The sequence below is a fragment of the Cydia fagiglandana genome, chromosome 1 (genome assembly GCF_963556715.1).
Source record: "Cydia fagiglandana chromosome 1, ilCydFagi1.1, whole genome shotgun sequence".
Classification (NCBI taxonomy): Eukaryota; Metazoa; Arthropoda; class Insecta; order Lepidoptera; family Tortricidae; genus Cydia; species Cydia fagiglandana.
Genome location: NC_085932.1, coordinates 29,375,159 through 29,397,980, shown reverse-complemented (window position 1 = coordinate 29,397,980; position 22,822 = coordinate 29,375,159). Strand labels below are relative to the sequence as shown.

The following is a 22,822-nucleotide window of genomic DNA, read 5'->3' as shown; positions in this document are numbered from 1 at the left end:
ATTTATAGGTTATTTTAGTTTAGTAGTTATTTTAGTTGTACATTTATTGTAGTTTTTAATTTTAGTTTATAATTGTTTTTTTTTTTGTTTATATTACATTTTTAAAACGAAATAAATTCATATGTCCCTTAATTAAGTAATTAAAAATAACTTAAGTAATAGTATTAAATTATACTCTACATATTATCCAACTACTAGTTTTTTTTCAATTAACTGTTGTGTCAACCGACCTTACCTTCTGTCCTCTGTACCACTGTGTACCACACCAAGTACTGGCCTCCGCGATACAGGCTTGCCTAGAGCGGAGACCACCGATACCGAAATTGCATCGCACGTTAAGATAAGGCACAATAAATTAGTAAATAAGTTTGTAAATATAGTTTATGTAAGTTTATTGTACCTACGTATCTTAAATAAATATTTATCATTTTTTTCATGTTTTTAGGGTTCCGTACCTCAAAAGGAAAAAACGGAACCCTTATAGGATCACTCGTGCGTCTGTCTGTCCGTCCGTCTGTCACAGCCAATTTGCTCCGAAACTACTGGACCAATTTAGTTGAAATTTGGTACACATATGTAAGTCCGTGACCCAAAGACGGATATGTAACGTCAACAAATGAATTTTAAACATAGGGGCTACTTTTGGGGGGTAAACCATACAATTAAAAATCAAAGTTTTGCAAACTATGTCGTGTTACATATCAAACGAAAGAGCTCATTGTGAGAATCTCAAATATATTTTTTTTATAAATTTACGATAAAAATTCTAGAAGTTATTCAAGAAAATAGACAAAAAATGACCATTCCCCCCCCCTCTATCTCCGAAACTACAAAGTCTAAAACTCTGAAAAAAATACACAAAATAGTCCTTTTCTTAAAGATGACAGGAAAACCTATTAGAAATCTAGAGTCAAGCGTGAGTCGGATTTAAGAACAAACATGCGGTTTAGGTTTTTTAGGGACACAGCCGCAATGGTTTAAGTGAAACGTGATGTATTAGAGTTCTAGACAGCTATTGCGAAGGCCCTAGGCCGAAATCCGCATAAGGCCGAAGACTCGAAGCGTCCCGAAGAGACGTGCCTTTAGCTTCAAGCGTGAGTCGGACTTAAGATAAAAAATGCGACTAAGCTGTATCTGGCACACAGCCGCAATGTTACTTGTAGTACTGATTGATTAGGTTACTAGGTATTGTCACGTGTTTAAAAAGCATTATACATGGTGGCCAAAAAATAAACTAAGTGTATTTCCGTTGCCGACGTGCAACCCCGAAATCGCAAAGAAAAATTTGGCTGTTTCATACGTTTCGACTGGTCCGTTTTCTATGGGAGGATACATTTCTTTTCGCGATTTCGGGTCCCATAGTAAATGTTGCTCAGTAGGTAGGTATAATCCCAATAACTCCCTGGTTACGGGAATGTACTTATTTTTTGGCCACCCTGTAGGTATTATCTCTCTTCGGCCTTCGCTTTTAAAACACTTGCGGAAGTTGTAGGAAGCGCGACCCATTGGACGCTCCGAGTTTCAGCCCTACGCGGAGCTCGGTCTTCAGTCTTCGCATTTAGACACTTGTACTATTGTTCGGCATTTAATTTCCTATCTAGAAGCTACTTTGCATATTTGCAGAGATATAAGCCACCACGCCAGAAAACTTCATGTTACATGTTTTGAAAACTTGATTGACTCATTCGGGTTTTTCAAGGCGTTTCACTCACGTCACGTTACACGTACAAAAAAATTTTTTGAAAATTGTGTGATGTACGGAACCCTTGAAACGCGAGTCCGACTCGCACTTGACCAGTTTTTTTTTCAAATGTTGCTTAAGTATAGTTTTCAAGTTTATTTTTTTTTGTGTAATGGTAATAAAATTAAATTGTTTTGCTACTGTCATGCAAATATTTATTTCAGTGAACGAAGTATAAAGAATGACTCACGCTAGACCGGGCCGAGGCCGGGCCGAAGCTTCCGGCGCTTTGTTTTCTATGGAAAGCGCCACGTGATCACCGATCAGCCGTTATAGACAATGACATGTCGGACGCCTCGGCCCGGGCACGACCCGGTCTAGACATATTCAGTCTCACTGAACACAGAAAAAATATTTATCATATTTAGTTATGTGATCGAAAACATAAGTAGTTAGTTACAGAGGTGTAGAGTTAGAGCCGGCATAGTTTTTATCGCGTATTAATATCTTTACTTGATAATAGTTGTAATGCAGAACTAGCCTTATAAACCAATTTTGCATGTATATTACTGGCTTTAAAATTCATAGTTGGTGATGGTTCTTTATTTTGTAAGTGGGTAGTTTTTGCGCAGTGTAGTTCTCCTCAGTCACCCGTTGACCACAAACGCTGTAAAGGGTTCGAAACGTCGGGATATAGTATGAATTCAATATACGCGATATAATCCGTTTCAATAGTTTTATTTCATTAGTTACATGACGTTTATAAAAAACAATACGAAAGTAAAACCAATTTATTAATTTAAAACATGTAAATTTTCTCGATGTCTGGTTGGTATCGTCTTGGGTCGTCCCATTCGTTTTTCATCAAGTTCTTAAATTAGTCCTATTATGCTTTCGTCACCCATTCTAGATTTGTCACAATCGTCGGTGGCTTTCAATGTAGAATGAGTGACGAAAGCAGAATAGGACTAATTTAAGAACTTGACGAAAAACGATTGGGACGACCGTCTGGTTCACGAAAAATCGACTATTATTTAGTACACTTGTCCAAGCTAACGCATTGTTTGGTCTTCTCGTCGCGCACAGTGGGCGCGTCGCAGTAACAAGAGGAGTAGTCGCAGATATGTCCGCGTGTGTCTTCTTTGGGGTTCGGGTTGTCGCAGGTCGCCTCTGGGGTTAGGTGGCCGCAGCCCGTGGTGTAGGCGTGGGTGCCCACCGGGCATTGTTCGACACCTGGACAAAAAGTTCGCACGTTAAATTTGTGGACGTTGTGAAAATATAATTACGTCGATCGGAATCAAAAAACATATATATACACATTTTTACCGACTGGATTTTACGTCCCAAAAGTACGCTATTGGGACAAATCCGAGAGGCATTTTTATGAGATAAGCAGTTTCACTACCCTCCCGGCCCGGCTCCATCATCAGATGAGCTGGATGGTCCAAATTGTTACCCTAAAACCACACAACTATGTATAACCCAAATTATGGACCCTTGTGCTTTTTAAGCTCCTAATTAAGGTCCAAAATTAACTTAAATGTTTTTTTTACGGTTTGACTATATATTGTAAATAAATGTCGTATTCTATGGCAAAACATGTCTATAAATGGAAGAAAAAACTCAGAATTAAACAACACGTCCATTGCTTTTTATACCTTCTTAATCACGTAATGAACTTGTAGACCATGGGCCCGATTCGGATTTTGAAATAGACATCTATTAGATATCTTTTAGACATCACCAAGATACAATAACTATATGTTTAAGATCTAACCTGTCAAATTTGAAATTTGCGCGATTCTGGAGATACTCTTGAACGATTTCCACAGGATATGATTTAGAGATCCAATTCACATCTAATAGATATCTTACTCTATCTAACGTACAAGTGACATTGGTTGCCCGAATTGCGCTGCAAAAGAGAACTAGTTGATATCTAAACTATAACGTATCTAGAATGGATCTAGTACGTGTCGTTTCTTGTGCATATCTTGAAGTTCGAATACGGCAGTGTAGTTTAGACCTGGAAGGACTAAGTATAGTTTTATGACGTAAGCATTATTATCTAGATTACATCGACGCTTATCATTAACAGTGGCACAACTCAAAATGAAATGCTATTGCATTTAATATTCTATATTTTACTGGTAAGATTTAAAATCGAATGTCATTTCATTTTTTTTTGTGTCACTATTCATGATAAGCAACGACATATTGATACGACTATACAATACAATAATCTTTATTGCACACCTCATGTACTCGTAGTTTACAATAAATGTACGGTAACATAAACAAAGACAATAGAGGCACAGAATAAATAATAGTACTAAGTACAGAAGACTCACTCTCTAACAAAATGCGTCTGTTACGATCAGCACAGATATAGCCCCTAGGTGGCGACAGTGCCACGCGCGGCTTATGGCTTTCCCCAAAATTGGGGCCGAACGGATGCACTTTTAGCTACCTGTAGCAAAGCGATGAAATCGCGGAGTGAGACACGCCTGATAGAGGTAACAACGGGTCTCTATTGTTTCCCAAATAGTTTTATGTCTGGAGTGGCAGGGACAAACCTCGATAGCACGTAGACCGCCGACTCCAATTTTGAGTTCGTATTTCGGCAAAAACACGACACTTCGATGAGTTCACAAGCACAGGGTTGCACGTGACGTCACTGATCTTCTTTAAAGTACTTTTCACTTGATTTTGAGTTTAATTAGAGGAATGCAAACTCTTTGGACGCGCCCGCGATGAGATTTTATTTTGCACTGGCGGTTGGAGGTGAAGGGAGTGCGGGGGTTGGAAAAGGATGTTGCCAGGTATGATATATATAAAAGATGCGTTCGAGTGGTGTGTATGATATATTATGAATAAGTTTAAAATTAATTATAAAAATGTATGAAATCACAATGGCGTAGCCAACTTCGGGGCGCCTAGAGGTTTCCTCTACATTGCGTTAAAAAAAAATGAATATTAATTAATATAGAAACTAATAGTAAGAGTATTTTTATTAACTAAGTTTGTACTATGTTAAATTTAATTATTGCGTAGGTAACGGGCAGAGCCGAGTTACAGGACGGACATAAGTTCCTGAAGAAGTAGTTACTTTAGCGACGCGAATTACATTATCTTTTCCTGGGAAAACCTCTGAGACAACGGCGAGAGGCCAGAACATAGGATGAGCATTATCATCTTTAATGACAACAACTGTTCCCACACTCACAGGTTTGGAAGGTGAATTCCATTTATCGCGTTGTTGAAGGGAAGTCAGATATTCCATGCTGAAACGGTTCCAATAACTCTGAACAATTTTATTTAAAATTTGATAGCGAGTTAACATATGATTTGGAATATTATTATCGACTTTCTCCGCGGGTAAAAATTTAAGTGGAGTGATATTTAAGAAATGACTTGGAGATAACGCGGTCGGATCAGAAGGATCCGATGATAGGACGCAAATCGGACGACTGTTAAGCAGCCCTTCAATTTGGACCAAAACTGAATTAAATTCTTCATAGGTTAAAATTTGATTACCTATAACTTTATATAAGTGAGTTTTGACTGACTTGACATTAGTTTCGCTTAAACCGTTAAAGTTCGGACCATAAGGTGGACTGTGTTGAAATTGAATTTTATGTTGCGCAAGGTAATTTACTCAAATAGTTATTATAATCAGTGGACTGTATAAGTGGGTAAATTTCGTTTAATTTGTTTTTCGCACCAATAAAATTTGTACCTCCGTCACTATATAAAATTGAAACCGGACCTCTGCGTGAAATGAATCGTTTAAAAGCGGCAAGAAATAAGTCCGTGCTCAGATCGGAGACCAATTCTAAATGGATGGCTTTTGTTGTTAAACAAACAAACAGGCAAATATAAGCCTTGTGGCTTTTAACTCCGCGACGGCGTATATGAGTGATATAAAACGGTCCGCCGTAATCGACAGCCGTGTGTACGAATGCTTTTACTTGAGAGACGCGGATGGCGGGGAGGTCACCCATCGGTGGTTGTGTAGACAACGGTTTAAGTTTGAAACAGGAGTTGCATTTGTGTACTCTTTGGCGAATTAAATTTCGAGCAGATAAAATCCAATATTTTTGTCTAATTAATGCTAGTACTAAGGCGGGACCGGTATGCAGGTTCGACGAGTGATAATAATCTACTAAAAGCGACACTATTCTACTTTTTGCGGACAGTAGTATTTGATGTTTTTGATCAAAACCTAACTGTGAATGAGTGAGTCTACCTCCTACTCTTAGGAGACCTTGGTCGTCAATAAATGGATGCAGTTTAAGAACTGATTTACTAGGAATTAGTTTGTTATTTTTAATAACATCAAGCTCGCGAGAGAAATGTGTTGCTTGTTCGTAGCGTAGTACGCGATATTCTGCATATTCTAAATCCTTTGGAGTTATGGAACCTTGAGAGTGGAGTAATTTTGAAAAACGGAAAGCGTATACGAGTGAGCGAATGAATTTAGTCCACGTCGAACATCTTACAGCGAGGTCGTGAATTGGGTGAGTAGGTTCATCCGTAGATACAGTTTGCGCGGGAAGCGATGTAATTTTAATTTCTTGTAAATCTTCCTGTTTATTATTGTTTATTTTAAATTCTTTTACAGGCCAGGTATTAATCGGAGCGGACAGCCATTGCGGGCCGTGGAACCAGAGTGAGTTATTTACTAATCCTGTTGGCGTTACAGGCCGCGACACAATATCTGCAGGGTTCTCTACACCACGGACGTGGAACCAGTGGAAAGCGGGTAAGTACTCATTTATTTGAGCTATACGATTAGCTACAAATGTGTGAAATTTATAAGCGGGTGAATGAATCCATGTGAGTATTACAGTAGCGTCTGAAAAAGCGTATATTTTATTTATAGTGCATCTTTTACTTAGGACGTCGCGAACGGAATTTATCATTTTTGCGAGTAACACAGCGGCGCAGAGCTCTAAGCGAGCGAGTGTTTTATTCGGATTGGAAACTTTGGATTTAGCGGTGAGTAATTCTACTGAATGCGCGGTTGAGTTTTCATCTGAATCTATGCGTACATAGATAGCAGATCCATAGCACTGCTGGCTAGCGTCGGCGAATCCGATTAAAGTTATTCTGTTTGTGGACGTGATGCCAATATGACGCGGTATTTTAATTTGTGATAAGTGCGGAAGTTCCTCGTGGAATTGTTTCCACTTGGAGACAATGAAGTCAGGTACTGCATCATCCCAGTCAAGTTGAAGTTTAAAACATTCTTGAATGAGTAATTTCATGTAAGCTACGACCGGGCTAATTAGACCTAGCGGGTCGAATAAGCGCGCGGTGACAGATAGAATCGAGCGTTTAGTACAAGTTTCTGGAAAATCTATGTTTGTTTTGAAATGAAAGTTATCGTCAGTCGGCTGCCACTGCATACCTACGATTTTAGTGTCAGCGTTGGGATCGTCATCAAATTTGACAGCGAGAGGGCTTTTTTGTGCGGATGGGACGCGCGACATGAATTGAGTATCATTTGAAATCCATTTAACTAAATTGAAACCTCCCGATTTGAACATAGCGGTCATCTCCTTATATATTTTTTCTGCCGTATCTACGTTATCCACGGAGCTAACATAATCGTCGACGTACATATGGTTTTCGGCTTCATAAGCGGCGAGCGGGAATGAATCGCGGCTATCTGCGGCAAGTTGTCGCACGACACGCAAAGCTAAATATGGCGAACTGGAAACACCGAAACAGACCCTATTAAATTGATATATTTCAATCGGTAAATTAGTGTCAAACCTGAATAAAATTCTTTGGAATGAGTGATGATCAGGAGAAAGTTTCACTTGAAAATACATTTTTTCGATATCAGCGGATATTGCGATTGAAAACATGCGAAGATTTAACAACAATTCGAAAATATTATTCTGTAGAACTGGGCCTACATATAGTAAATCATTAAGGGATTTTCCTGAGGTGGTTTTACAACCAGCGTTCAGTACGATACGCGTCTTTGAAGTTTCTTTGTCTGGACGATAAACGGCTCTATGCGGAATGTAATAAGAATCAGTGGTTTGAAAATCATTTAGGACCTTTGTTAAATAACCTTGATCTATGTAAGTTTGAATAGTTGCGTTATAATCTGACCGTAATCCAGTTGAGTCGAGTTTCTTTTCCAAATTTAATAAGCGGTGCTTCGCGGCAGCATAAGAGGATCCTAATTTGGCAGGCGAGTGTTTGAAAGGAAGAGCAACGGTGTAGGTACCGTCGTCCTCGCGCGTGTAAGTTGACTGAAAATGTTTTTCACATGCTTCGTCATCTGGACTAAAATGGATTTTTTCTGGGACATTTTCAATTTCCCAAAAGCGTTGCGTTAATTGATCGAGACAGAAATCTTCAGTTTGGCAAAAGAAAGTCTTTTCCAAATTGTGAGCGTTTAATGAGCGAGTTTCATTTTCGAGCGAGTTAGGAAAACATTGCGCCCTTCCTCCGGCGATGTATCCGAGAGTAGTTTCAATACCTACAACCGAGGAGGTCGGCGAGGTCACTTTACCTGGTCCGAGTAACGTGGGAAATAGTTCATTACCTATCAAACAATCTATTTCACCCGGTAAGTAATATTCGTCATCGGCCATCGGCAAGCCTTGAAGATGGTCTAATTGCGTGGTTTCTAGCTCGGCGCTAGGTAAAATGTCCGTAATTTCATCCATAACGCGGCAGCAAACGGTATAGGAACAGCGTGAGTCGAATCGAGAGTGTATTGTGAGTTGCGTTATTCCAAACGTGCGGTCTTTTATTTTTCCTATGCCATTAATAATAGCGGGTGCGGGAATTATTTTTAAATTTAAGCGTTCACAACAAGCCTTCGTTATGAAATTAGTAGCCGCTCCAGTATCCAAGAAAACGCGTAGGCGATGCGTTTCATTGTTACTATAAACGTTAACAGACGCGGTCGGGCATAAAACTAACGTGTCACTGTTAGAGTTTAGCGCGGGAATGGTAACTGATAACGCGATGTTGTCGTTATTCACCTGAGCGCTTGTCTGACCGCCGTGCGTGCGAGCGGCACTCGCCGTAGGCGAGCGCGGCTGACGCGGCGAGTGAGACAGAGACGGAGGATTCGCGGAGCTAGTGCTTGGGAGCGGCGCTGTAGAAGCGCGCGCGCCAGCCGAGTTGTTATTATTATCATTTGCTGAATCAGCTGATCGCGGGGAATGCGTTGTATTCGAATGGGTTTCGTAGTGTAATAAAGAATGATGCTTCTTATTGCAAATCGAACACCGGTTTGTTGATTTACATGTATTAATATGATGAAAACCTAAACAGTTTATGCAAAATGTGTGTTGACGAACTATGTCGTTGCGCGTTTGAGTATTTTGTTTTAGGAAATATTCGCATTTGAATAGAGGGTGAGAGAGTTGAGAGTTACACACTTTGCATGATCGCGGTTGAGTGACACTGTCAGAGCTATTAGACTTGCTGGAAGTCTGAGGTTGCGGAACGGTTACTTGAGTACAGAATGTTTTTATTTTATTAATTTGCGGTGCGGTTTTGTTAGTGATCTGAGCGCGAGTATTATTATTATAAGTTTGAGTTTGAGAGCGCGACGGCGCGTGGAGTACTTGGAGTTTACTCTGTTCAGTTAAAAATTTCTTTAAATCACTAAATTTAGGAATTTCTATGTGTCTATGAGCCTGTTCGAACAGGTCGATCATAGTTTTGTCCAATTTGCTTAAGGCAATATGAGTTATCATAAAATCTGATAAGTTATCAATTTTCAAGCGCTGCAATGCTGCTTCAGCGGAACAAAAGTTATCAAGTATATTATCGACTGACTGTCCAGTCTTTTGTTGTAACATCTGGTCTAAATAGACAGAAGCCTGTACCCTAGTATCTTGGTATTTTGCTAGAAGAGCTTGCCATATGATGTCATAGTTTTCAGAGGTAGCAGTTATTCCGGAACAAACATTAAGTGCTTTGCCGGAGAGACATCCTATTAGGTAATGGACCTTTTCAGCATTGGTTAAGCGAGTATTAGTGTGTATGACACTGCGGAAATTTTCATAGAATACTGGCCACTTAGTAGGAGTACCATCAAAACCTATGAGTTGAAGCGGGGGCAACTTAGTGTTAAAATTATTATTTTTCTTTTGGTCCTCAAGCTCTTGCCTCAGTGTGGTTTCCTTTTGTTTAATGTAACAATATAACTCGTCAAATGTATTTAAAATACTATAACTCGGCTGAGCCTCAGGATTTTCTTTGAGTTGTTCAATCATAAGTTTATCAATTGTTTCAATATAATCTGAACGCGTTTTATCAACGGATTGAGCCCTAGCTAAGAATTGTGTGCGTGTGACATCGTTGGAAACCTTCAAGCTTAAGTTATAGACGTCTTGAATTATTTGAAACAGAAATTGTTTTTTATGTTCTAAAAAAGTAATCATAACATCCTCGTCGCTTGAACCATCTTTTGATTTATTGCCTCCCCCCATGTTGGTAATAAGTCAATTAATAATATGCGTATGCGTAATTTGCGTGAAGTTATAAAATGAGAGTTTTGTCAATTAATTAAAATAAAATCAAAGCGACGAACTGTGCGCGGCGCGTATAAATGTAAGATGGCGGGTAGGTAGGTATGTATAAACGGTGCAAGCGGCGAACAAATTTTACAATTGACTTGTTGAAATATGCGCGATTTACCAAAAATATGCTTTGAATCTTAAAGAATGAGTGAAATAACTTGTATTTAATGATAACTAGTTGTGAAATAAGATGAAATAAGCGTGATGCGCACCAATTAAAGTATGGTAGCACGTTGAGTGATTTTATCGAATATACGTATAAATTATATTTTTGAGTGTATGATTACTGTAAATATGTACGAAATAATGAAATATTTATATATATAGGAAGGATCAGGATCGATGGACCAACACTGGAGTGGCAGGGACAAACCTCGATAGCACGTAGACCGCCGACTCCAATTTTGAGTTCGTATTTCGGCAAAAACACGACACTTCGATGAGTTCACAAGCACAGGGTTGCACGTGACGTCACTGATCTTCTTTAAAGTACTTTTCACTTGATTTTGAGTTTAATTAGAGGAATGCAAACTCTTTGGACGCGCCCGCGATGAGATTTTATTTTGCACTGGCGGTTGGAGGTGAAGGGAGTGCGGGGGTTGGAAAAGGATGTTGCCAGGTATGATATATATAAAAGATGCGTTCGAGTGGTGTGTATGATATATTATGAATAAGTTTAAAATTAATTATAAAAATGTATGAAATCACAATGGCGTAGCCAATGTCATAATGTATTGTTTGTCCGAATTTTCGTTAGTCATAATTGGTTTTTCTCAGAAACGCGTAACTTTTCAGGATTGCCATAAATCAAACCTAACCTAACCTAAATATAGAATAATCTTACGAAAATCCTGAAAAGTTAACCGTTTCAGTTTTATGACTAACGATAATAGGACAAATAATACATTATGACTAGGGCATGCAATATCAGTCTCGGGAAAGGTTTCAAATTTCCCGGGATTGGGTCAGGACCAGTTCCGAGAAATTTCGGGAAAATTAAAAAAGTTAATATTTTGATTGAATTGATTATAACCAAATGATTAATTAATATTTCTATTAGTTTTTGAACTAAATCATACCTACTTAACGGTTATTATTTCGACTAAAATATACCTATCTATAATGTCAATAGTAAAATTCAGACTCAGACAGCTCAGCAACCCAAAGAGGGTCTTGGCCTCCGAAACGAAAGCACGCCACTTTTCCCGATCCTGCGCCGTTTCTTGCCAATTATCGACTTAAAGCTGACACAGATCTGCTTCCACACTGTCTCCCCAGTGGTACTTGGGCCGACCTACCGGGCGGCCACCAGTCAGTCTTCCCAGGTATGCCCTTTTGGTAGCCCGATCCTCTCCCATTCTTAATAGGTGACCGAACCAGCGAAGTCTGTGGGATTTCGTTTCGCCGATGATATTGGGTCCGGCCACCAACTCCTCGATTTCGGCGTTCTCCCGTATCCTCCACGTGCCGTTGTCTCTTTTGATAGGTCCCAGGATCTTACGAAAGCTACCGCTACCAGGAGCTGACTTTCCTCTTTTTGTGTTAGTGTTCAGGCCTCGCACCCATACATAAGGATTGGTCGGATAACGGTCTTATAAATCCTTAACTTAGTATTTCTGCTGAGAAGCCTGGACATCAACACTTTATGGAGGGCTGCGCTGCATCGCATGGCGTTTTAGATGCGAATATTGATCTCCTCCTCCCAACATGGATACTTCCGCGCTTCCGCGCTGAACTCGTGTATTTTTGTAGCGCTTCATGTATTCAGTTTTTGACTGGTTAATCCTGTGACCTATCCTAGGGGCCTCTCGCTCCAAGACACTGGCTGCCTGTACTACTTCATCGCGGCTTTCCCCTAATAAAGCCAGGTCGTCCGCGTACCCTATCACTTTGTGCTTGCCGCTCAATTCCAGCCTTATGTCCAACGTTAACAATTTTCGGACAACATGTTCAAGGGCTAAGTTGAAGAGCACGGGTGATAAGGCATCTCCCTGCTTTAGACCGGTCATCACCTTGAATTCCTCGGTCAGCTCACCGCCTACCCTGACACGCATCCTACTCTCTTTTGTTGCTGTACTACTAGTTTTCTAGGGATATTAAAATTTACAAGAATGGCATACGGAGCGTCCCTATCTATGCTGTCCTAGGCCTTAGTGAAGTCCACAAACAAAGAGTGAACGCTTTGGGCGTACTCACACTTCTTCTTCATAATCTCTTTGAGCAAGAAAATCTGGTCCGTCGTGCTGCGGTTTCTGCGGAAACCACATTGGTAATCCCCAAGGATTCTTTCAGAATATGGTTCCAGCCTCTTGAGCAGTACGTTGGACAAAACTTTGTACGCTGTATTGAGTAAAGCGATACCTCGATAGTTTGAGCATCTCTTTTTCGAGCCTTTTTTGTGGACTGGACAGATGACACTGACGTTCCATTCGTGTGGCTGTTCCTCTAGCTCTCATTTGCTGGTAATATGAGGGTAAATAACTGATCGCATCTAAACTCTGTCACTTAAACTGGATCTTAATCGGTTACAAATGTAACCAGTCGCAGAAAACGTACTCATATACCATAGCTCTGTTGAACAAAGTTTTGTTTTAGAAATATATATGTATAATATATGTATGTACAGTCACCTGCAATAATACGCTACACATCGAAAGCCGCAAAAATATCTGACACGATCTTGTTTGTAGAGCCATAAGAGGGTGTCAGATATTTTTGAAGCCTTCGTTGTGTAACATATTATTGCAGATGACTGTACAACATAATTTCGGCTTGTAGCCAATTCGCAATTAGACATAAATCGATATAACATATCATTTATAAATTTCCCGAAATTTCGATATTTTCCCGGGAATTTTGTCTTCAGTTCCGATACTGGCTGAAAGTGCCCGTTCCCGGGAATTCTCGAGAAAAATCAGTCTCTGGAATTCCCGGGAGCATGCCCTAATTATGACTTAAAACTTTATGGGAAACAAAGGGACCCCGGTAACTATAGGCGATCTTATCGCTTGAGAGCACTAACAAAATAATATATTTGAATAAAATTAAAACAGTTAAAACTTCCTTGACTTTATTATAGGGTCTCTTAATAGTAATAATTAGTTACAGGTGAGTTTAATAAAAATACTTACGTTTGTTAGTAAGTAAATATAATTCGTAGGTAGTCTTGTCTTGTAAGACTTGTAAGATTACAAGAAGTTTGTTTTTGTTTTGTAAATATATTTATGTTGCATAGATAGCTGAGCTCACATCTTATATTTGGGATCGTAAACAAATAATCATGTTGCTATGTATGACATTTGTATTCAAATGTCACGTGTTCACAATAATATTATTTATATTATTGGTCTATCGATATCGAGGAAAGGTCAACCGAAGGTGTAGGTATATGCCTAAGATAGAAACCTACCTACCTACTGTTATGGTCAAGGTTATACCATTGCTGTGTCGCAGACAGATTGGGTTAGGTCTTGTTAGGTATAACTAGGGTTGCCAACTTTTTTTGGTGGAATATAGTATTTTCCATAATAAGGCATCAAAAATATAGTACATTTCAAAAAAATATAGTTCTTTTAGATAAAACACTAAACATGAGTGTAATATACCTACGATTAATCGGAAATATAGTATTTTAGCGTACTATATAATTTTCCAAAAGTATATAGTACTTACAGAGAGCCAAAATATAGTACAATACTATATAATATAGTACGGTTGGCAACCCTAGGTATAACCCATAGAGAAATATATGATAGTAAGAATAGAGTGCTCACTCCATACATCAGTTTTCGTACCAAAACGACTATTATTTTCGCAGTCGACATCTAGCATCGAGTAGCGGAATTTTCACCTACCGCTACTCGATACTAGATGTCTCTGGTGTGACTCACGAAAATTGAATTGAACAACAATTTACAACTCTAATATTAGAAGGAGGAGTTGAAAATAGAGTTCCGAGAGTCTTTATAATACATATTAGCTGAAAATTGTAGAGCATTGGATTTTTCGGTCGCCGCTACATCTCTATTGTCAAGTAGGTACTTACTGATAATTCCAATACTCGATGATAGATGTCGACTACGAAAATAATAGTTGTTTTGGTACCAAAACTGATGTATGGAGTGAGCACTCTGTGTACTTTTTTCTCTATGGTATAAGCACAGGTTTATACCATATCAAGGGCTGAAAGACTTAAGAGGATAGTGGACAACCGCTTCTCCATACAAACGTAGTCCCCATTTTCCTCCTGGATATTAACATTTATGGAAAATATTTTTACAGTTTTTTCATTGTCCGATTTTCAGAAGGGTCAAAAATCTAACCTAATAACCTTTTATGGCGTCTACAGTGTTCCTTTTTTAAAGTAAGAGAATTACTGTTTTTTTAATAAAACGCGAGCAGTGAAATAAAAAATTGCCAAAAGAAGTACCTACCAACCTACCTAGAACAAACATTTTTCGAAGTTTCAATAGGACCGGTACCGCCCAATTATATTATTTTTATCACACTCGCTCAGTAAATGTGGAATTGCACGCAGGCTAAGCGGGAGTTATAGAAAAAGAGTCTCCCCAGGGAGTTATGAAGTTTCTAGTGCCAAATTTAAGTTTTTTGTCTTTAAACTTAAGTTTTGTATCGCAAGTGTGATGATAAACATTGTGTGTAACTCGGGACGCAATAATATTGCAAACTCGAGTCTATAAATCGCTCCGGCAAGCCGCCGCGATTTAACTATGGGCCCGATTCGGATTTTGAAATAGACATCTATTAGACAGCTTTTAGACATCACCAAGATACGATAACGATATGTTTAAGATCTAACCTGTCAAATTTGACATTTGCGCGATTCTTGAGATACTCTTGAACGATTTCCACAGGATATGACTTAGAGATCCAATTCACATCTAATAAATATCTTACTCTATGTAACGTAAAAGTGACATTGGTTGCCCGAATTGCACTGCAAAAGAAAACTCGTTGATATCTAAACTATAACGTCTGGATCTAGTACGTGTCGTCTCTTGTGAATATCTTGAAGTTCGAATACGGCAGTATACTCTCGTTTGCAATACCTATTTAACTTACGCCCCATGTTGCACAATGTACTATAGTGCACCTCATATATAACAATTACAATTTGAGGACAACGTCCCATTGTGGACATTACGAGCAGTTCATTTCACCAAATAGCTTTGTTTAAATGAAAATGTAGTAAGTACCTAGGTATGTTTAGAAATAAGTAGGTATGTTTATAAGCAGTTTTAAGGAGTCCATCATAAGAACTGGCCCTTTTTTTGCTTAAAACCTAACTCGCTAAACAAACTTAACGAAGAACACAATGCCAAACGTGAAATAGGTACGTGTCGTTGAAGTGTTCCATTCTAACTTTCATCAGCAGTTCCATTTCATCGAATGTCACTTTGTTGATGAAAATACATGCATATTAAAATTTTGAGTTCTTTCGATTCCATCGGAAATAGATTCTGACAAAAATATGACCCATCTGCAAGTGTATATATAGTTACGCTACGTCTAACGCTACGTCTTACGTAGGCGAACAACGCGCGAACGCGGCGCGGCGCGGCGCGGCGAAAGCGGCCGCCGCCGCGCCGCGCCGCGCCGCGCCGCCTGACATTCGCGTGCAAATCGCGCCGCACCGCGTTCGCAACGAGATCGCTTACGTAGGACACTTCTATGGGCATCAAAGGATTGATTTCGCCGCGCCGCGCCGCGCCGCGTTCGCGCGTTGTTCGCCTACGTAAGACGTAGCGTTAGATAAAATAAAATCCAAATCGGATCCGAATTGAGAACTATACATAAAGAAAATGAGCGCAAGATGAACAAGAAGATGAGGATTGTACATAAGGTGACCTTGACCTGTTTTCATTACTTTGGAGCATAATAACAATAAAACACTGATTTAAACTTTCACGATTATTAAACACACCCCACAACAACAACGTCGGAGGTAAATCTTAAAACTTAAATACGCGATTAAGTCCCGTTGTGCAGTTTGATAATGCATAATAACAATAACAATATTCTAAACTACTTACATCTCCCCATAATGTATCTACACCCTCTCGAGTTGTCCTCATCTCCAGTAGGCTTAGCCAAAGCCAAACCCACGAATAACAAGCAAACAAACACGGTCTTCATAGTAAAATGCCTATATCAACTTAATAACTTAAGAATGTATATTTTCAACTAAGTTTAAACTTGTAACTTTACTAGAAGACGGGTGTGCGGACACTGGTCAGTTGCGATGTAATTTTGTATATTTATAGAACGAAGCAAAGTCAAGAGATAAAATCAATGTTTACAAAACAAGTTTGCATACTGCTTGAGTGCTGTAGTATGAGGGTCCTTTTGTGATAAGTTGATAACTTGGTATACCTAAATATAATTAAGTAATGGCTTAAAATGGTTTATTAATTTATATGGTTATTAGTGCTAATTTGAGTGGTTACTCATTTACCTGCGCAAACTGTTGTGTATGCGTTACCAAATAGATACACTCAATATTAAAAAAATAATTAAAATGTATATTTGTCTTGTATTCTGTTTGTAATGTTTGTACAATATTAAATGTATAAATACTATAAATAATAAGTCAATCGAAACAGTTACCAGCATTTTGATCATACATAAAACTAAATTATAATTTAAAACCGAACTATCACCTGACAAAGTCTAAATACTAATTCAAACTAGAACACTTAAAGGTAAGTACTTACATCTATCCAATATGTATCTACATCCCCTTTCGGTGCCTTCATCTGCGGCCGGCTTAGCCACCGCCAAACCTACTAAAAACAAGCAAACCAAAACACACTTCATAACTAGTAGCTATTAAATTTAGTTTAGACTTTCAAATTTAAAAAATATATTTTCCTCGTAAGACCTACGAGTGGCTACTTAGATTGACCAGTAGGTAGTCACTGTCTTGACGAAGTTATTTAATTTTACCCATTAAACTAACATAATACCACTCATCATAATCATCATTTCATAATTTATAGATACTTCAACACGTTTTCTGTGAGTTCTTATTAATAAGTAATTAATGGTTTGAAATATTCCGTTAATTGAGTTACATATTATCTTAACGGGCAACTAAATCTTACGGCGGAATATGCTCCGATATTATGACGTTATCGAATAGATTTCCTATCGTTTAACATTTGTGCAGTATATCGAGTAAACATCAAGTCACGCTACTTTTTACGAGGTAATATGTACAATAAATTCCCTCCAAATTAGTTCAACAAAAACATGTTCAATGTTCATATTTTAAGCCCATAGAAAATCGCTCTTTTGGTGCCTATTACGGACCTCTGAACGAGCATTCGTATAATCATAGTTATATATAAATAATAGATATAAACAATACACTTTACCTGAATCCTTGAGAAGGACGAGAACATAATATTGTTTTTCTTAGAACTGGTTCTGTCTGCTAGCAAATAAAGGAAAACGAATAATACATGCTTACATTATTACCCTCTTGTTATCTCCCACTTAAGGCAAGATGGGGCCAGGCCGATTTGGGACCCGATTCGGATTTTGAAATAGACATCTATTAGATATCTTTTAGACATCACCAAGATACGATAACGATATGTTTAAGATCTAACCTGTCAAATTTGACATTTGCGCGATTCTGGAGATACTCTTTAACAGTTTCTTCAGGATATGACTTAGAGATCCAATTCACATCTAATAGATATCTTACGCTATCCAACGTAAGTGACATTGGTTGCCCCAATTGCGCTGCAAAAGAGAACTAGTTGATAACGTATCTAGAATGGATCAAATACTTATGTGTCGTCTCTTGTGAATATCTTGAAGTTCGTATACGACAGTTGTGGTACCTATTCTGGAAGACGGGGAACTTTTATTACCTACGGAACTTTAACTAAATTTTGGATACGATTAAATAGCTACTTGCACGTAAAGTGGGGTGTATAAAAAAAATTAAATGTATAAAAAAGCCTGGGCGTACCTCACCTTAAAGTATGCGCAAGTAAAAAAATAAGTACCTACCTAATCAATAGGTGGTGCTACTCGCAAAAATGTGACCTGTTATATAAATAAGATACATTATATATGGGAAAATCAAAAACTAAAAGTCAAATAAGCCTAAATAATGATTGATAATGATGTCGTTTTATTTCCAACAAGTATTATACATTTAACAGCTTTAATAGTTCAAAAGTATCATGAATTTCACAATAAATCCATTGTATCGGCGTCCTCACCTCAACCTCATTCCCTAATGATTTAATCAAACACCATTATTTTAAAAAAACACAAAATTAATCCGAAGCGCCTACACTTATATTTTAGCAACACGTATTAATCACAAACTTGCTATTATATTACGGCAGGCGCTCAAAGGCGTGATTGTAATAAAAATCAATGCTCTCGAATTCAGGTTAATTGAAACAGGGGTTCAGTGACCGCTTTTATGCCACTGCTACTGTTTTTCTTTGCAACTGGAAAACATTTTTTATGCTAATTTTAATTGGATTTTAGAGTGGAAATGATATCGTTCTTACTGAATTCTTTATCAGATGATATTATTTAGTGGTGGCTTAATGTTTGTTCTAAAAATAAATATTGAATGAAAATTAATAATCATCATCAGTATATTAAATTACCCGTCATTGGAATTAGTTTATATAGCTCCAGTTTATAAAACAAACGAAATATAGCAAAACAAGTTTTGTATGAAAAATTTAAATTCGCTGCATTTTTTTCACTATGGTATCTCAAGCTACTACATAAGATAATTACTCGACTAGATATATATATATATATATATAGCCTATCATATTATAAGTACAAAGTTTCACAGCTATCTAGTCGTTTTAAAATGAGAGCGTAACTACGTTGGCATGGAGAACCGAGCTTGCTGCGGACTCTTAATAAAAAGACAATTACCTATATAGGTATGATCCCTTTAGTTTAGCTATTTTAAGTGAAAGTTGAAATACAGCTGTTAAAATATTAACTCGTCCATACCTACGTGTATATACGTGTGTTAACATTGTCCACAAACATGCGGGCTCGATACCATCATACCGACGTCAGAGACAGGTAAACAATATAGATAGGTCAACTCCATACAAGGTTGCTTTCCTCGTACATGGCAACACTTATTATTAGTGAGACCACGGTTCCATTCAGAAATAGTTACCAGTCAATATTTCAAATTATCCAAAATATTAAATAGGTAACCAGTGAAGCCCGCCCCGGCTTCACATTGCTTAAGACATTATACACCTAAACCTTACTCTAAGAATCACTTTATTGATAGATAAACACCGCATGAAAATCCGTCAATAAGTAGTTTTTGAGTTTATCGCGAACATACTTTGGGGACATAATTTGTTTTATAAGACGTAGTGATTGTAGTGCTTGATTATAGCAAAATGTAAAAAAAAAAATCCTTACACAAAATGGCTTTACGGTAGCAATGCACGCACGAGAACTTTCCAAAGTTGCGAAACTTTCCACGTGAGAATTTCTCGGTAACTTCTGAGAATGTTCTCGAGAACGAGAATTTATTTATTTATCGTAGTTTATACCATGAATGTTCACGATAGTTTAGGTGTAGTCCCCAGAAAATTCCGACTTTTGGTCGTCCGCTTCCGGTCAGAAAAATGTATGACGGCCCGGCCAAACGGTCAGACTTAGGTAGGGTGTGCTCGACCAAATGTCATAGAGGGACCCTGGCAGTTTTTGACGCCGCCATTTTTTTTCAATATGGCCGACTTTTTTTTAACTTTTTTAATTTTGTCCTGGCGCGCTGAAATTTTGGTCACGGAATCTCGGGGTCCCCTAGATACCTATGAATTTTTTTTTTTTGAAAAATGCTACTAATCCGGGAAAACTGGCCACTTTTATTTTGTATGGCAACTTTTAAACGGTGCGTGATAGGTGGGGGGTGCTCGACCAAATATCATAGAGGGCCCCAAGACTAAATACTTTATACGACTTTTTTTTAATTTTTTTCAAGTTGCTCCGAGCGCGCTGAGATTTGGCATGGCGGGAGATAGAGGCCTCTAGATTCTAAAGAAAAAATAAATTTTTTTTGGAAAAAATTGTCGAGAGTCGAAATGTTCTCTGAAATACAGTGAGAATTTAAGCAATTTATTGGTAAACTTATCACATCAACAAAATAGCTAACTGTAATAGACAATAATATGTGCATAATAACATTTAGTTTTAAGTTATGCCTATTTAAACTTTATTTCAAGTATATTCTCTTGTTTAAACAATAATTTCCATGTTGCAGGAATGTTCTGAGAACATTCTCGAGAATGTTTCCGCTTTTTGGGAATGTTCTGCAATTTGTACATTGCTACTTTACGGTATTTATCGTTGTTCAAAGCATTATACAACATACAAAAATTTTTACTGTGGGAAAAACCCTGAAATCGCCAAAATATTTATCCATTTTAGCCTTACTGTCGCTACTAACAAAGCGAATTTAGTATAAAGGCGTATTGTCAAAGTAAATCCATATTTTCGAGCGATGGCACCTTTGGCCTATACTCGTGTAGATGGCGACACCATTGATATTTAACAAATTTAACACATATCAGTGAAAGAACAATGGTGAAATGGCGTTCTACAAGTTTTAATCCGGTGTCGAAAGATGGCAGAACATTTACTGTGACTACAAAATTTACTTTGCGTATTGTCAATTGTATATTCAAAATTCTCTTTGCTACTAATATTATAAATGCGAAAGTAACTGTCCTTCTTTTTGTTGGCCTTCACGCTTAAACCACTGAACCAATTTAGGTGAAATTTGGTATGAACACATGATTTCGCATGAAGATTGAAAGTGTTACTATGTACTAGTCTCTGCCAAGCTACCTACCTCTACTCCATACCATAGGGAAGTAAGTTCCAAAACAACGCATTTAAATTAAAGCCTTAATACCATGTATTTGGATTTAATTTAGTTTGTGAAGTTTTCAGGTTTTTATGCAAAGGCTTGTTGGTTGGCATAGCGAAACATATCGGAACAAAATGTTTTAAAATTTGTTTTATCATTTCAATAGGCTGTGAATATTTTTAAATGTGCAAATAGATTAGAAGGGTTATTTTTAAACACATTCATTGCCACTAAGCGCTACGGGTTACGCTCGTAGCGCGTAGCCACGTCTTTGCCGTATGGAGCGCGTAGTCGCTACGAACAGTGTACCCGACAGTCGGGTTCTTGGCACTGAATGTGTTAATTGGACCATGTCCGATTTATATAGCATTGAATAAAATTGAGATTAGTTTTGTGAGTTAAAGCTATACGTTGGCAAGCGATTTCCGTCAGTAGAAAAAAGGGGCTTAAAAAAATTAGACGCGAAGGTTTGTCCTCCCATAGAAAATTAAAATATCGCGCCTTTTTCTTCTGACAAAATGGGTTGCCAGAGTATAACTTCGAGTATTAAAGCCTTAACGACTCGCGAGTCTTCAAGACTCCATGACTTCAAGCTTATTTTTGCTTGATTGATGAAAATTTAATTTTTGTTCAAAAAACCGGACAAGTGCAAGTCGAACTCGCCCACCAAGGGTTCCGTACAAAATGTACCTAACATTTATATATTTTTATGATTTAATTACAAATGCATTGTTTTCAGATTTTTTCCTGTATTTTGTAGTAATACCTAAGTATAAGACGATATTAATTGCTAAAGGGTCTAGCCGTGTTTGTATGGGGCATCGGCCCCAGAAGCCAAATTGATTGCCGTTTTGCCAATTTATTAGGCCAGATGTAAGATGCTATTTCACCAAAAAAATAATTCGTTCGAAATTCAAATTCGTACAGAGCGGCGCGGTGGTCGATATGGGACCGGGAGTTCTCCCGGTTGTATCTGTTCATACATTACATACATACGGTATTTTTTGTTGAGCCAAATGAATATTTTTGAAAAAAATATATGTTATAGAACATTAATTTATACATAAAATACCCAAAATTGGTGGGTGTCCCTATTTCAGAATTATAAAAAAAAAAATTAGAAAAATTAAAAGTGAAAATATTACTAATTATAAGGATATTTGGAACTCCATTTTTTTTTAATAATTCATCTAGATTACTTACATAATGTGTATAAGTTACAAAAAAATCGGTTCGGTAGTTTAGATAAAAAAAAATGAAAACCAATTTTCTTTTTTTTTAATTTTCTCAAATACCTGCAGCATTTTAGGGTTATTTTTTTGGTGAAATAGCATCTTACATCAGGCCTAATAAATTGGCAAAACGGCAATCAGTTTGGCTTCTGGGGCCGAACAAACACGGCTAGACCCTTTCATAGTTCTTCTAGGTCAACAGAAAGAACCCTGAATATTTTTTATTTCCTTCATAGTATCGAAATATTTTATGAGAAGTTTGAGTTGTTAGAGCTTTAAGGGACTGTGGACTTGGACCCATATTCGACAAGCGACGTTTGACGTATCGTGTTGATCTCCCGTTGATGTGGGAAAAATCATAAGTTCTCGAATACGTACAATGTCAAAATTTGACATTAACAATCCACAGTTAGGGTGACAAGCAAACCAAACCGAA

At 37.8% G+C, this 22,822-nt stretch overlaps 1 protein-coding gene across 1 annotated transcript; it reads right to left on the bottom strand.

Moving 5' to 3' along the window:
* Positions 1-2,400: 2,400 nt before the first annotated feature.
* On the bottom strand, positions 2,401-16,446 carry LOC134668895 (uncharacterized). The gene is made up of 2 exons (XM_063526395.1): positions 16,299-16,446; positions 2,401-2,914 (listed from the first exon to the last, which is right to left on the bottom strand). Exons 1-2 carry the CDS (start codon positions 16,399-16,401, stop codon positions 2,712-2,714), a joined length of 306 nt encoding a protein of 101 aa, XP_063382465.1. The 5' UTR covers positions 16,402-16,446; the 3' UTR covers positions 2,401-2,711.
* Positions 16,447-22,822: the final 6,376 nt, after the last annotated feature.

Excerpts from the sequence above, each read along its gene's own strand:
- LOC134668895 (XM_063526395.1), bottom strand. The coding sequence starts at position 16,401 with ATGAAGACCGTGTTTGTTTGCTTGTTATTCGTGGGTTTGGCTTTGGCT. Across the intron at positions 2,915-16,298 it reads TAGATACATTATGGGGAGAT|GTGTCGAACAATGCCCGGTG; the intron begins GTAAGTAGTTTA and ends CTTTTTGTCCAG.